The sequence below is a fragment of the Petaurus breviceps genome, unplaced genomic scaffold (assembly GCF_028583685.1).
Source record: "Petaurus breviceps papuanus isolate PSGF00001 unplaced genomic scaffold, PetGlider_PUasm1.0 175, whole genome shotgun sequence".
Classification (NCBI taxonomy): domain Eukaryota; kingdom Metazoa; phylum Chordata; class Mammalia; order Diprotodontia; family Petauridae; genus Petaurus; species Petaurus breviceps.
In genome coordinates this window covers 15,903,437-15,920,095 of record NW_027185764.1, presented here as the reverse complement: position 1 = coordinate 15,920,095, position 16,659 = coordinate 15,903,437, and the positions used below count along the sequence as shown (strand labels likewise).

The 16,659-nt window shown below is 42.2% G+C and overlaps 1 protein-coding gene across 1 annotated transcript; it reads right to left on the bottom strand.

Moving 5' to 3' along the window:
• On the bottom strand, positions 1-3,050 carry PSMG3 (proteasome assembly chaperone 3). Its single transcript, XM_069084817.1, has 3 exons — positions 2,934-3,050; positions 1,238-1,475; positions 1-613 (listed from the first exon to the last, which is right to left on the bottom strand). The coding sequence occupies exons 1-3, from the start codon at positions 2,939-2,941 to the stop codon at positions 461-463; spliced, it is 399 nt and encodes a 132-aa protein (XP_068940918.1). The 5' UTR covers positions 2,942-3,050; the 3' UTR covers positions 1-460.
• Positions 3,051-16,659: the final 13,609 nt, after the last annotated feature.

The window sequence follows — 16,659 nt, the reverse complement described above, 5'->3', positions numbered from 1 at the left end:
TTTGTAGTTATGGAATGTAGGGGCTTGTGCAATTGAAATTTTTATTATATAAGAAAAAAAGTGATAAAGTAGGTAAAATGAGCATTGACTACTACATGGCTTTGTTTTCTCTTCACAAATTCCTCCTGTAACTGATGCTATCTATACACATAACACAGGGGATCCCATCCAGCAGGATGATTCACTGTTACAATTTTCAAATGCATGCGATTCTGTCGACTTCAAGGGAAAACCATTCACAAATTTCCAAAGAAATAGGTCCCTCCTCCACCCCCCACCCCCAATATTAGTATCAAAACCAAACTGAGTTTGTCCTGAGATGTAAAAACAATTCTCTCTCAGCTGCATGGGCTATGAGCCATAAAAGAAACGAAAGGTTCCTTCGGAGAAAGGGATGTGACTTCTTGATTCAAGAGATCTCCCCAGGAATATCCATCCAGCTGGCAGGCAGGGCCTGGTCTCACCACACCTGGCAGCTCCGAATCACTTCCTTCAGGGCTCTCACCCCTTCCACACTTTTTTCCTTCAAGGCCAGAGCCAGGAGAATGGGCCTGTTTCCTGCTTCTTGAGACACGAACGTCACTAGGTTCTTTGCAAAGACATGGATGAGGGGCTGGAAAGGCAAAGGAAGAAGAAGAGTCAGTCACTTCAGGGGTGAGAAGTTGTGCCTTTTCTTAGTACCTTCATTAAGCATCCCTTATTTAGAAACAGACAGGTTTCCTGTGCCACCACTAAATTACCCTGCTTTAAATCTGATGTGACACCTAGAACAACTAGTCACAAACTGATAAAGCAGCATCATTAAGTGTATTTTCTTCATGCCTTCCAATTCCCAGGTCTCTCCTGCTTATCTTTAGTCTGGGAAGGCTGAGGAAAAGGCAAGTCTGCAAAGGGGCCTTCATTAAATCCCTTTGGTCATCTTTGCAGACTGGAACGAGCCCAGCTCGCCATTCCTGAAGTCACAATACTAGGAAAGGTTCAGACCAAGGGAAAGAAAAGACACAAACTATGGAGCCAGTATATTTATTCTTCTGTGGAACAAAAGGCTGAAGGAGTGACCAAAGCTTTTACTGAGAACATGGGGGACATTCCCATACAAAGAAGACACTTGGAAATAACACTTAAGTCATCACAGCAGTGATGCATAAATATTTCAGACACTCAGCAGCCGTGAAGTCATCTTAAAACCTACTAAGCGATTTCTCCTGCATCTCTGATCCCCTATTGACTACTTTACCTCATCTTGCCCAAGGAGCACTCTAGTAGTGATTGCAGGCTTGCAGATATCGTTGGCTATGGTGCTAGGTTCCAGAGAGACCAGGGTACCCATTTTTCCATACTGAGTCACCACCACAAAGATGTGACTGCTGAAAGCTGTGCAGACCACCTGGGTCGGGACACCACAAACCACTTCAGCCTTCTGTTTTGAGGTCACAATTGGTCTGGCTTCCATGGCAGGCTCGTTTAAGTGACAGCTAAAATAAATAAAGGAAAGGAATACATCAACACAGAAGCACTGCAGTCCAACACAATGCCACTGCATGCCCATAAGAGCTGAAAAATGAACATTATGTGGTGATGACAATGAAGTACACAATAAGCAAAGAGTCACAAATAGGCCCGTTTAAAAGCTGACACGCTGGAAACAGGGAACTTTTCACCCTGTAAATTTTTCAAAAAGATCCTCTTAATTGGGTGTATATATGTCCATAGGCACACAATGCAAAGAAAGCAAAGTGCAGAAAGACAATTTGCATCATTAGAGGATGTCTGCAGCAGGAGCGGCGTGGGACATATTTAACTTCCCCTTCAGAGACCTGTATGTTCCCAACCCTCCGAAAATTCAGTTGATGAAATTTATTACTTTTGTGGTTTCCTACTGATCTTAATTGTCCTCATTTAAATCTTGGGAGGCCTTTAGTCATTTAAGGGCTATTTGTTTTGAATGAAAACACTGCAGATACTTCTGCTTAACAGCTAGGGCATACATAAAACCTGTTTTTTACCCCAGGACTGAGATTACAATTTACTGATTAAAAATTTTCAAATTTCATTTTGTTTTTTCAAAGCAGCAGGACTAACATTTTAAAATTCCCAACACCTACTGGGCTCTCTAACCCACAGGTCAATCAGTCAACCGGCTTTTATTAAGTGCCTACTATGTGCCAGCCACCACGCCAGAAGTGTGTGTGGGGGGAGGGGGGACCCTAAGTCCCACGCTCTATAACAATGAAGAGGCACTGAGGGATCAGCACATGGAGGGAAGCGGACAGGGGGTGCTGCCCCCCAGCTCACAGGAGGGGAGGCAGAAAGGCAGAGTGGGAAGACATGAAGACCACTAGGGCAGTTAGAGGGGAGGGGGTAAGAAAGGGGGCAGAGGGGCTGCTGGGAGGGCACAAGAGGCGGCGGTGAGGGAAGGGCACTGGAACCCATCAAAGGAGGGTGGGAGGGGCGTGGGGTTACAGAGGGAGAAGAGGGGTGGAGGGGCCACAGAGGGTCACAAGGACTGCGTGGAGGGGAGGGAGCAGGGGCACACAGGGAGGAAGGGGCGCGTGTGCGCCTAGAGGGAGTAACGGGATGGAGGGGGGCACGGAGGACGCGAGCTTGGGGGCACGGAGGCAGGAGACAGAAAAGGGGACGGGGGCGTGGGGTGGGGCACGCGGGGCCAAAGAGGCCCGAAAGCCTCGGGGCCGGTGCGCACAGGCTGCCCGGGTAGGGACGCAGAGACTCCTCAGCGGCCGCTCATCCGCAAGCCCCGGCGGGCTGCCGTGCCACGCGAGGCCGGGGCTTCCGGGCCTGCAGCCCCAGCTTCTGCCCCCGCGCCCGGCCTGACGCTCGGCCCCGGCTCCGCCTCCGCCCCACGGCCGGCCCGGGGCCCCGGCTGGCGAGGGAGGGGGTGGGGGCAGCGCGAGGCCCGAGCGCCCCGGCCTTACCTCTCCATAGCGCGCCCACGTGCGTAGCAGAGCGCCGGCCGCGCTTCCTGGGCGCGCGCCGGGGCCGCGGTTCTGCCGGTGGCCAGGCGGGGGCGGCAGAGCGCAGGCGCCAAGCCGCGGGCCGATGAGGGCCTTGTCCCCAGCCTGCATCCCGAGGGATGGAGAGGGATGCTCCCGGAGCGTGCAATGCCTCCTTCGCATCGGGAGCGCCAGCCTCTCCTGGGTCCTGGACCTCTTTGCGAGGCTGGTGGAGCCTTCCCAGAAGAACGTTTTTAAGGCAGCTAGATAGAGCTCCAGCCCTGAGTTCAAATCCAGCCTCAGTGACCCTGGGCAAGTCACTTCATCTGTTTGCCTCAGTTTCCTTAAATGTAAACTGGAGATAATTATAGACCCTGCCTCCCAGGGCGGTGGTGTGAGGCTCGGATGAGATTTTTATGATGCACCTGGCACATAATAAGTACTATGTAAATGTTAGCTGTTATTACATGAATACAATAAAAATACATAGAATTCTAAGGAAGCCAGTTATTTTGATATAGTTATCAGAATTAAATAAGTTCAGGACCCCAGGTTAAGAACACCCCCACCCACCCAAACCGGGGTCACTCCCTTTGTCATCACTTTGTATCTAGTCTGGATACTGTTGGTGTCCAATTCTTCATGACCCCATTTGAGATTGTCTTGGCAAGAGATCCTGGAGGGGTTTGTGCCATTTCCTTCTCCGTCTCACTTTACAGATGAGGAAACTGAGGCAGAGTTCAGTGACTTGCCCAGGGTCACCTAGCTAGTAAGTTTCTGAGGTCACATTTGAACTCAGATCTTCCTGATTCCAGGTCCTTTGCTCTATCCACTGTACCATCTAGCTCCCCCATTTTGAATATATTTGTATATAGAATATATGTAAACACTTCTTTATCTAGATTTTAATAATCAAGGCAGGTTCTGTTTCATTCTTTTTTTTTTTTTGGTCTTTTTTTGGAGGGGGAAAGGCAGGGCAATTGGGGTTGTGACTTGCCCAAGGTCACACAGCTAGTAAGTGTCATGTGTCTGAGGCTGTCTTTGAACCCAGGTCCTTCTGACTCCAGGGCACTGCATCACCTAGCTGCCCCTTGTTTCATTCTTATACTGCATAGTAGACAGAGAGCCAGTGTTGGAGAGGAAGGCTTGACTTTAAGTCCTGTCTGTGACACATACTGGCTGTGTGACTCTGGCCAAGTTGCTTAACCTCTCAGTGTTCTACATAATTGTCTAATACTATTAATTGGCAAAAAGGTGCTGACTTGCATTAGTAGAGGGAGTTTCCTCATCTGGGCATTCCATATATCAACAAAATTGCAGATTTGGTCCCTTTCCCATTTTTTTTCTTTCCCCAGCACCTAGTTCAGCTCCTGACACATAGTAGGCACTTATAAGTGTTTGTTGATTGAATTAGAGTTAGAAAGGAACCCCGAAAGTTTTTCATTCAGCATTCTCATTTTACAAAGGAAGAAACTGAGACTCAAATAAGTGGTAGTTTACTAAAATGACAATCTGATGTAAAACTGTCACCACCATCTAAAATGCATACCTCTGGACCCTTCACCATTTCGCCTTTTGAAACCCTGTCCCTGTAATATTATTCCTGAAGATACTTTCAATGAAAGTGTATAAGATGACTAGATATTTCAATACTTTCATTCATTTAGAAATGGAGTGCCTCCTGAAAGAGATTCCAAAATGAAAACTCCAGAGAATATTATAGCCAAATTCTAGACCTCCCAGGTCAAGAAGAAAATAGTGCAAGTAGCCAGAAAAAAAATTCAAATATCATGAAGCCACAGTCAGGATAAGATAAGATTTAGCAACTTCTTTTTTTTTATTTTTTTATTTTTAAGCAATCGGGGTTAAGTAACTTGCTCAAGGTTACACGGCCAGTTATTTCTGGGTGTGGTGCTGAGTGTCTGAACCCGGGATTCAATCTCCAGGTCTTCTCAACACTGGAGCCGGTGCTCTTACTTGCTGTGCTACCTGGCCGCCCCTAGCAACTTCTTTCTTAAAAAGATCAGAGGGCTTGGAATATGATATTCCCAAAGGCAAAGGAGCTGGGATTACAAATAAGAATCACTTACCTAGCAAGACTGAGTATAATCCTTCAGGGGGAAAGTGGATATTTAATGAAATAGAGGACTTGCAAACATTCCTGATGACCAGAGCTGAATAGAAAATTTGATTTTCAAATGCAAGATCTGGGGAGGTGGAGACAAGGTGGCCTAGGCTCTCCCCCCTAACCCTCCAAATACTTTTAAAAAATGACTCTAAAAAAATTCTAGAGTAGTAGAACCCACAAAAAGATGGGGTGAAACAAATTACCAGCCTAAGACAACTTAGAAGTTGGCAGGAAAGCTCTGTTGCACCAGTGTGAGAGAGGAGTGCAGGCCCTGCCAGCACAGGCTGCACCAGAGCAGGCCTCAGGGGGGTGAATCACTGGCAGTAGTAATGGTTTCCAAAAGGTCAGGAAGAAGGGTCTGTTGCACCTGGGTGAGAGTTGAGCACAGTCCAATCCAGGCCACAGCAGCACATCCCTGACCCCAGCAAACTAGGAGCAGGTCTTGAGAGTGACCGAATCAGCAGTGGTGGCTTCTTCCAGAGCTCTTAGCCCACAGATGATGAATGGATAAAACAATTGACCAAAAGGAGATTTCAGGGGCCTTTCTGTTAGCACTGAGGCAGGACTCTTGCTTTACCTATACTTGGATCCACATCACAGTCCTGGGTGACAGTCCTGGGGCAAGGAGGAGCACTGAAATAGCAGAGCAGTGGACAGCGGGGCCCTCCTCATAGTTCCAGGGCAGAAAAGTGCTTATGGTCGCTCACAGTCTAGAGTACAGGCCAGTAGAATAGTAAACACCTTTTCTTAGATCAGGCCCGTGCAACATTCAGTCCAAGGATCAATTGTGACCTGGCAAAGGATCTCAGGTGACCTGTGAAAAAGGCAGAGGATATAAAACAGGCCTGCACAACATACTGCCCATGGGCCACATGTTGTGCAGGCCTGCCACAGACCATACCACTGTGGAAGAACTGAAAACTTACAGGTTCCTAAAAGTATTTCTGAAAACAGCTTCACAAAACCATTGAAACTTGGGATGATGTGCCCTCCACCCTGGAAGCAGAGTCCTTCTTTAATAGTTAAAAGTCAAGTAATAGGCTGGGAAAATGAGCAAACAGTGGGGGAAAAAATCTCTGACTATAGAAAGCTACAGTGGTGATGAGGAAGATAAAAACACACACTCAAAAGAAGACAACAAAGTCAAAACTATAGGCATTCAAAGCCTCCAAGGAAAATATGAATTGGTTTCAAGTCATGGAAGGGCTCAAAAAGGATTTTGAAAGTCAAATAAGAGAGGGAGAGGAAAAACTGGGAGGAAAATGAGAGTGATGCAAGAAAATCATGAAAAACAAGTCAACATCTTGGTAAAGGAGACACACAAAAAAATATTGAAGAAAATAACAGCTTAAAAAACAGAATAGGCCAAATAGTAAAAGAGGTACGAAAAACCAATGAGGAGAAGAATGTCTTAAAAAAAAGCAGAACTGGCCAAATGGAAAAGGAAATCCTAAGCTCACTGAAGAAAATACTTCCTTAAAAATCAGAATGAAGCAAATAGAAGCTAATGACTTTATGAGAAATCAAGAAACAATAAAGCAAAACCAAAAGAATGAAAAAAATAGAAGACAATGTGAAATATCTCACTGGACAAACTGAACTGGAAAATAGATTCAGGAGAGATAATTTTAAAATTATTGGACTGAAGCCATGATAACAAAAAGAGCCTAGACATCATCTTTCAAGAAATTATCAAGGAAAATTGCCCTGAGATAGAATCAGACAGTAAAATTGAAATTGAAAGAATCCGCTTAACACCTCTTGAAAGAGATCCCAAAATGAAAACTACCAAGAATGTATAGCCAAATTCCAGGGTTCCCAGATGAAGGAGAAAATATTGCAAGCAGCCATAAAGAAACAACTCAAATATATGACCCAAGAGAAATATAAAAAGGTAAACAAGAAAAAGAAATCACAATGGATTCAATAAAGTTAAACTGTTTACGTTTCTACATGGGAAGATGATACTTGTAACTCCTAAGAACTTTATCATTAATAGTGCAGTTAGAAGGAATATACATAGACAGGACATGGGTGTGCATTGACTATGATGAGATGATATCTAAAAAAAATAAAATTAAGGGGCAAGAAAGGGAGATAACTGTGATGGGATGATATAACAAATTAAGGGGTGAAAAAGAGGGATGCACTAGGAAAAGGGGGGAAGGAAAGATAGAAAAGGCTAATCTATTTCAAATAAAAGAAGCATGAAAGAACTTTTATAGTGGAGGGTAAAATGGGGGGTGGTGGCAGGTAATGCTTGAACTTTACTCTCATCAGAATTGACTCAGAGGGCATAACATACACACTCACTTGGGTATAGAAATCTATCTTACTCTAGAGGGAAGTAGAAGAGGAAAAGATAAGAGAAGGAGGGAGCTGATAGAAAGGAAGGCAGATTTGGGGAGGTGGTGGTCATAAAACACTTTTGAGGAAGGACAAAGTAAAAGGAGAGGAGGAAAAGAGGATAGAGGAACAGTCATATCATAACTGTGAAAACATTTTTACAGCAGATTTCTCTGATAAAGGCCTTATTTCTCAACTGTATAGAGAACTGAGTCAAATTTATAAGAATATAAGTCATTCCCCAGTTGCTAAATGATCAAAGGATATGAACAGGCAATTTTCAGATAAAGAAATAAAAGTTATTTATAGTCATAGGAAAAAATGCTCTAAATCACTAATGACTAGAGAAATGTAAAATAAAAAACCATTCTGAGGTACTACTTCAGAACTATTAGATTCATTAATAATTTATTAATAGTTAATAATTCATTAATAAAAGGAAAATAACAAATGTTGGAGACAAGAGAAAATTGGGACACTACGGCACTTGTTGGAGTTGTGAAATTGTCCGACCATTCTGAAGAACAATTTGGAACTATGCCCAAAAGGCTATAAAATCATACCCTTCAGCTGACCTTGGCAATATACTTTCCAGGGATGTGTACATAGATAATGAGATTGACACATACATTGCCAGAACTAGCTCATTGTCTGGGAGGCTCCAAAAGAAAGTGTGGGAGAGAAGAGGTATTAGGCTACCTGTCAAACTGAATGTCTGCAGAACCATTGTGCTGACGTCATTTTTTGTATGCTTGTGAAACCTGGATAGTCTACAAGCTCCATGCCAGAAAATTGAACCACTTCCATTTAAATTATTTTATGAAGATTACCTGGAAAGACAAGGTACTGGACACTGAGGTTCTTAAGCTAAACTGCCAAACATTCAAACTTTACTACAGAGAGTGCAGCTCCAATGGACTGGCTACACTGTTCAAATGCCAAATGTACATTTATCTAAGAGACTATTTTAAAGAGAATTCCCACAAGGCAAACACTCGCATAGAGGTCATAAGCAGTGATACAAGGACACTGTCACGGTCTCTCGGAAGAACTTATTATCCACTGTGGCATCACTATAGAATTTTAGTAATACATGATCACCCACCATGGTGTACCCAAATCAAAAGAAGGTGCTATGCTCTATGAGCAAAGCAGAATCACATAGCGCAAAGTAAACATGACATGTGCAAATCTAGAGTTATCTTCCTCCCAAATGTTCAAACATACTATTTGTACCTGACTAGCGTTAGAACCTTCCAAGTTCTTATTGTGATGTCATTTTGGTCCTCTTCCAGTGTGAAGGATGAACAACAACCTTTGACCTAGCAATACCACTACTAGGTCTGTGTCTCAAAGAGATTTAAGAAGAAAAGGGAAAGAACATATGTACAAAAATACCTCTAGTAGCTCTTTTGACGTGGCACAGAATTGGAAATTGAAGGGATGCCCATCCATTGGGGAATGACTGAACAAGTTGGGGTATATAATTGTGATGGAATGCTGTTGTACCGTAAGAAATGACCAGCAGAATACTTTCAGAAAAACCTGGGAAAATTTACATGAGCTGATGCATAGTAAAGTGAGCAGAAACAGAACATCATACACAATAACAGAAAAAGTATGATGATCACCTGTGGATTATTTAACTATTCTCAGCAATACAATGACCCAAGACAGTTTCAAAGTACTTATAAAGCTATCCACCTACAGGGAAAGAAATGATGGAGTCTGAATGCAGATCAAAGCATACTTCAAAAAAAAAACTGCTTTATTTTTCTTGCGGTCTTTTTTTTGTTTGTGTTTTCTTTCACAACATGATGAATGTGGAAATATATTTTCCATGACTACACATGCATAACCTATATCAAATTGTTCACCTTATCAAGAAGGAGTGTGAGGAGGGAGAGAGAGAATTTGAAGCTCAAATTTTTTTTAAATGCTAAAAATTGGGGTGGCCAGGTGGCTCAGCAAGTAAGAGCACCGGCTCCAGTGTCAGGATGACCTGGGGATCAAATCCAGGCTCAGATACTTAGCACCACATCCAGAAATAACTGGCCGTGTAACCTTGAGCAAGTTACTTAACCCCAATTGCTTTAAAAAAAAATGCTAAAAATTGTTATTTGTAATTGAAAAAAAATTTAAAAAAGAAATGGAGTCATTTTATGGTTTTGTAGAACATTAGGTATAAAAGAATAATAACCAGATAATAATTTACCTCTAGATGCTTTCTATCTTAACTTCATCAGAAAAGATAAGAACAAGAAGATAGTATTAATAGTAGTAGTAATGGAAGTAATAGTGTAGTGAGGAGTTGGTCCCCTGAGAAACTGACTTCCCCCACCCTCCAGCCTAGTTAGTGAAATCACAGGAGACTGGTAACAGAGATGAGGTGTTACTATGTCTACATCTGGTTGCCCCTTTAAAAAGTATCAAGAGTTCTTCCTGATGGAATGAGAGGAGTAACTTGCTATTAACTGACTAAAGATTGACCATGCCATGCTCCCAGTGGCCTTTAAAAAGACAATCTACTGGCTCTTAAGGGCAGCCAGGTAATGCAGTAGATGGAGTGCTGGACCTGGAGTCAGGAAGATCTGAGATCAAATCTGTCTTCAGATACTTACTAGCAATTCAGATACTAACAATAACACCAGCCTCAGACACTTACTGTGTGACCCTGGGCAAGTCACTTAACCCTGTTTGCCTCAGTTTCCTCATTTGTAAAATGAACTGGAGAAGGAAATGGCAAACCACTCCAGTATCTTTGTCAAGAAAACACCCAAAAAGGTCACAAAGAGTTGGACACAACTGAAAAATGACTAAACGACCCTGGCTCTGATATGCAGTTAAGGAAGAAAGCAGTTTTGTGGAATTGACCTACTATCTCTCCTAGAGGGCCATGGTGGGGTGGACATGGGAGGGAATTTCTCTCTTCTTTTTCTGCATCAGCCATGATGAGAGCGATTCACCCAGTACAGAACAACCATATCCAACAGAGTCAGAAAGAGCAGAGAGACTAGAGAAGTAGATTCAAGGTGTGTGACTGCTGGCAGCAGAGAAGAGTGCTAACCATAGATTCAAGGGAAAATGAGTCCTTGAGTTTGCAACTCTAATCGCAGAAAGGAGCAGGTCCTGGGAGATCAGTTGAACAGGTGCATAGGAAGCAGCATAAAGACACAAAGAAAGGGGGAAAGACACAGGAGGCCTGCAATACAAGAAGTGTATCTTAGCTTGGACCCATCAGTACTAGTGTGCTTTAAGTATGTGACCATTCTTTCCAATGATGCTATGTAAAGAAGTGGGAGAATATGTCCCAGGTTTATGAGAGAATTGTTTATAGCTCCTGTGATTATTATGACCTCTTACTTAGTATATGCCTTTCCTTTGTGCTAATTGTGCCTATTACCAAAAAGTAAATGCACCAGTAGGGGTTCATGGATTTTAGTTTTAGGGGTACAAATCCACAGTATTGTGAACCCCTGGGGAACTAATTTGCAAGTTTTGAGTTCAAAGTTGGGGAGGTAACCATGGAGGGGGTGTGTGTGTGTGTGTGTGTGTGTGTGCCATAAAGCAGAAATAGTAACAAAGATGAACAATTCCCTGCCAAAAAGCAGGAAAGGGATTGGCATATATTCTTAAAGCACACAATAAACAGGTTAAAAACTTAAAGGAACATTTCTGGAAGAAATATTTTACAGAGAAAAAGGAAAAAAAAGGCTGAGCAAGATAGATGCCACTGGATTTCTCAAATATAACCCAAAGTGTTGTATGTGTCCCCTCCCCGCAAAAGGAGACTTAAACAGTTCCAAGAGTAGAACTTAAAAGGACCTCCATGTGCATCACCCACATGAATCTAGCTCATAATATATGGACAAAGAAGTGTCAAGTAACAGAGCTGATTCATGTGGTTTTGTTTAAAGAAATATAGGAATTTAGGATAGTAATGCAAGACCAGGTCATTACTATTAGAAATTAAAGAAAGGTCTTTCTTAAGAAGACTCAAGAAGACTTAAGAAGACATATAGACTCATGTAGATTTTGCAATAAAATGGTAGAAACTGCAATGTCACTGTAGATTGCAAATATTGATAGTTAAATATGAATGAGTGAAAAAGTATTAAATACTAATTATGTGCCAAGTACTGTGCTAAGTACCAAGAATACAAACACAAAAAGTAAAAACAATCTCTGCTTTCAAAGTACTTATACAAAAGCATATCCAAGGTGCCTATAAAACACACAAAAGCAAGAGGTACAACATGGGAAGGAAAGAACAAATTGATCTAGCTAGTTACAGGGTTGGTAGGTGGAGATATAAGGAATAAATTGACACACCCCTTCCAGGAACAATGACAGCTGATTTCATCATAATTCCAAAACTTGAAAGAGGTAGGCGTGATCTTAAAGGAAAGAACATAGCTGTGCATGGTAAGGTTATGGAGGACCTAGAAAGATGAGATCAATTTACAAGAATTATCACTCAAAGATGTCTTTTAAATTTTGTTTTGTTTTTATTTTGGACATAAATAACAAAAAGAAAGAACATTATTTCAATGCACATGCATCAGGACACAAAGAGGATAAAAATCTGTGAATCTCCACTTCATACCACTTTAAAAAAAAAGGATACAATTGAACACATTATTTTCAAAATTATCATGTTCATCTGTGCTTCCTTCTATTACCTTTTGTGATTTAAAAAATGTTTTTTGGGGGGCTTCACATACATGAGTATATAGCTTCTTCCACTTGCTCAAATAAAATTACCTTTCTTGGTTTCTCTGGATTCTTGTGTTTGCATTTCAAGGTTCCTACTCAGCTCTGGTCTTTTTACCTTAAATTCGTGGAAGTCCTTTTTTCCATTGAAAATCTGTTTCCCACTCCCACCCCCACCCCCAGGATTAGATTCAGCCTTTCAAGGTAAGTTATTCTTGGTTATGAGAGATTTAGGTGAACCAAATTGGCTCCATCTTGTAAAACTGACTCCATTTTGAGACTTAAATTTCATGTTCCTGTAAATTTCACCAGTTTGCTAATCCTGGAAATTGAGGGATATTTTGTTTCACATCTGGTTAAGTCTACCTACTTGCTCACCTCTCTCTCAACTCTTGTAACTTTTTCAACCCTGTCCCAACTAGTCCCAACTTCCTATCAGAAATTAGATTACCTAATCTTGTATCTACATACTGTATCCTATTAATTGTTTTCTTTTAATGCATACAAATCTGTCTCCCGCTGTATTTGGGGTCCAAAGTCAAGCTGAGGAGGCCTGGTCCTGATTTGTTATACAATTAGCATGCATTGATTAATAAGTAGATATGCTCAGAAGCTTAAACCTTTGTTTCCTCAGTTATTTCAGATTTCTCCTGTCATAGTTTTTGGTGAGCTAAGCCTGGTTGATGAGGTCAGACTCTCCCTCAAATTCAAATTTTCCCAAGCTAAGGCAAGCCCCTAAATTGTTGAAGCAGATGTTTCCCAGGAAGTCTCTTTGAGATAAGAGGTGAGGCTCCACTTAAATTAGAGAAGAGTGTACTATGTATCACAAATAACCCTATTGTCCAGTGACTGACAAACTGGTAGTGGAAGCTATTGAATTATGTCAAATTTGGTTTAAAACTGCAAGAGACTCAGTTTATAACCTATTTTGGCCTCAGTTTGGCACTTTAGATTATTAGAGAAATTGATGGGGTGGCTAGGTGGTGCAGTGAGTAGAGTGCCATCCTGGAGTCAGGAGGACCTAAGTTCGGATCTTAACACACACACACAAACACCTAGCTGTGTGACCTTGGGCAAGTTACTTAACCCCAATTGACCTCCAAAAATAAAAAAAAAAAAAGAAATTGAGATAGATCTACAATGTATAAAAATCCAACTGGGTCTAATGTGGTTTGGAGTTGCTGGGAACCCTGAAGTGTCAGGGTGCAGGGTGGCTTCTGCCTGAAAAGAATACAAGCACTCAAACTGTCTTCCAGTCAAAGTAGCAAGAGTTTATTGTGGAAATCTGCAACTTGTCTTAAGGAAAAAGAAGAATAAGATTTTGAGAGTGGAAGTTACAAAGATATCGCTCTTTTCCTGGAGATTGATAGAACTATTGTTTTTGTGCAAGGAAGGAAAAGTTTCACTGATTAGAAAAAATATATATCTGTTGCTTAAGAACTGACCATTATTAACTCTTTCCAGACCATGAAAAGAGAAAAGCTTATTTACATAAGGAAGCAACTTAAAAATAAGTGAAATTTAATTAAGTATGGACAGGGAGATTTATAAGAAAGAGGGGCTCCTAGGGAAAGACTAACAAACCCCACCTATAGTCATGTGGGATCACCTATCCTACCCCTACAATCATCAGGACCTAGACTCAGTTCTTACTAATGGGGATAGATATTCACCACATTGGGAGGGTTGGGGGAGGTTATCAAGAGCTAGGAATATCTTTTGGAAAGGCTGGAGTAAAATTTTCATAGCTTTTTATAACAGAATTGTTTAGATAAATTAGAAGCAAGGTCACCAAAGGAGTCAAAATGGTAACCAAAATTTTGTGTTAAATCACAAAGGAGAAATACAGTGAGTGAAGAATAGTTCTTTTAGTTAGTTTTGGATATGATTAGGAAATATATTACTCTGCCCCTGAAAGACCATTCTAAGGATGTATCCCAACCTTTTGAAATCTGAGCTCCCAAGCAAGGGGATGAAAATTTGAGGTTGCTATTTGGAGCTTTTCCTTATTTTTGTCTGGAGTTAAAAATCAAAAGACTCAGAAAAAGAGAGGGCAAGACATTATGGACATGAAAGGAATTGATTTGGCTCTCTGCATGATTTTTTTAATAAAATAAATTAAAAGTTTATGGAAAGGAAAAAGTGCTATAATGAACCTTTGAAAATGAGCTAATTGCTAACTCTGGGCTCTAAATTTTAAAAATTCAGGTGCCTAATAACCCTGGAAAATTGAGATTTTGATTTTGTGGTTGTAAATCTAGATTTAACTTGGTTGAGATTTGTCCTGAAACTTAATTATGATGTGGTGATGTTAAAGTTTGGCTTTATAGGGGTGCTCAGGACCCCAAAATACCAAAATGCCAGGTCCTGCCAAATGAATTTCACTCAAGCCTTTGCTCAGCCAAAGTTTTTACTTTTTAATAAACAAAGTTTATTAAAGATTCACCATATTGGTGGGGTGGGGGGCAGCTAGGTGGCACAGTGAATAGAGCACCAGCCCTGGAGTCAAATCCAGCCTCAGATGCACAAAAAAACCAACTAGCTGTATGACCTTAGGCAAGTCACTTAACCCCAATTGCCCTACCTTCCCCCTCCAAAAAGCAAAAAAAAAAAAAAAGATTCACCATATTGGGTAGACATTTAAGGAGCCTGAGCATTTGTGATGCATGTATTGACAAGTGGGCCAAAACAATCCACACAGACTGAGTCTGAACTAGATTGCATCTCAGCCACTTCATAGAGGCAAGGTGGATCTTATATACAGAAAAACTGTAGGAGGTATCTAGGGGTGGCCTAGTAGTCTGGGAGGAGGAGGAGGCTCTTGATGGGACTGGGATTAGACTCCCTGAACCAAGAGAATAGGATTTTGATGGGATCAAGGGTGGGAAATAGGAAGAGGCAATCTGGAGGTAATAGACAATGGAGGGCTAGGCTAGTTTAAGGGTAACAGATTTGGTCATAGATATTGTTAGGATCAAGGGTAACAGCTAGCTGAAGGCTACCTGGAGATAACAGACAATGAAGCACTAGGCTAGGTTAAGGACAACAGAGATTCACTCATATTGATGATAATGGAAGGCTTTTGGCCTCTGGGGAACTCCAGATCAAGCAGGAAGTTGCAAGGGGGTTCCCAGATTCTATACCCCATTGATGAGTTATGGGCTCTGAGAGCCTCCTTTAGCTCTCCTTGAGTCCTTGAGGTACAGGCTCTGGGAACCTCCCTTGAACTCTTGATTAAATCATCCCATTTGATGAAGCAAGTCTGTTACTAGACTTCCCACTCTTGAACTGGCCTAGCCCATAATTGTTTGTGGTCTCCAAATGACTTCCCATCCTTAATCACTCATCGACCTCATTAACTCCTCCTGAAGACCCTCCCCAAACTCCTCCTCTAGACCACCCCTGGATTCCTCCCACAACCTTCTGTATATAAGACCCCCATCTCACAGCATGTGTGAGATTTTACTTTTCTTTGGCAGAGAAGAATCTCTTCACCATCAGTGACAGGCTCTGGAAACACTCCTTGAATCTTCCCCCCTTGATCTGGCCTTGGCCTGAGGCTATAATCCCCTTAACTGGCTTTTCATTATCACTATGTCCAATTTTCTGTTACCCTTAACAGCCTCCATACTCTGTTACCTTTGGATTGTCTCCGGCTGCTTCTCACCCTTGTCCTATCTAAACCCCATTCTCTCGGTTACCCGAATCTGACCTCTAGTCACTTCAGCCTATTGGCCATCTTCCTCCAACTGATGGGGTACAGGCCCTGGGAACCCCCTTGAACTCTCTTGAATCTTCCCACTGAATCTGGCATTTGCCTGAGGCCATAAGCCTTCCATTATCACTGTGACTGAATCTGTTACCCTTAACCTAGCCTAGCCCTCTATTGCCTGTTATCTCCAGGTGAAGAGGTTACCCACTAAGAGGCTTAGGGTTGCTCTGGAGACCCCAAAACACCAACACGCCAGGTCCTGCCCAATGAATTCGACTCGAATCTTCTCTCAGCCAAAAAAAAGTAAAGTTGATTAAAAGTTCACTTGTATTGGACATAGACTGAGTCTGTGCTAGGTCATTCTATGGTGCTCTCACACACATGGAGACAAGATGGGGTCTTACATACAGAAGGTTGTGGGAAGAATCTAGGGGTGATCTAGAAGAGGAGCTTGGGGAGGGTCTTCAGGAGGAGTCAGATGAAGTCAATGAGGGATTAAGGGTGGGAGGTGGCTGGAGGCTACAGACAGTGGTGGGCTAGGCCAGTTCTCAAGGGTAGGAAGTAGATGAACAATGGAGGGCTAGGCTAGTAACTAGGCTAGAGTTAGTAGTTAGTAATTAGGCTAGAGGTCTGGGCCCAGCCACAAAGTAAGGCTTATGGCCTCATGCAAATGCCTCAACAAATCAAGAGTCCAAGGGAGCTTCCCAGAGCCTGTACCTCAAGGACTCAAGGAGAGCTGGAGGGGGCTCCCAGAGCCCATATCTCATCACAGGTAGTCTTCAGCCACCTCAATCCTATCAAAATATCTA

Excerpts from the sequence above, each read along its gene's own strand:
- PSMG3 (XM_069084817.1), bottom strand. Across the intron at positions 614-1,237 it reads TGCTCCTTGGGCAAGATGAG|CCCCTCATCCATGTCTTTGC; the intron begins GTAAAGTAGTCA and ends TTGCCTTTCCAG.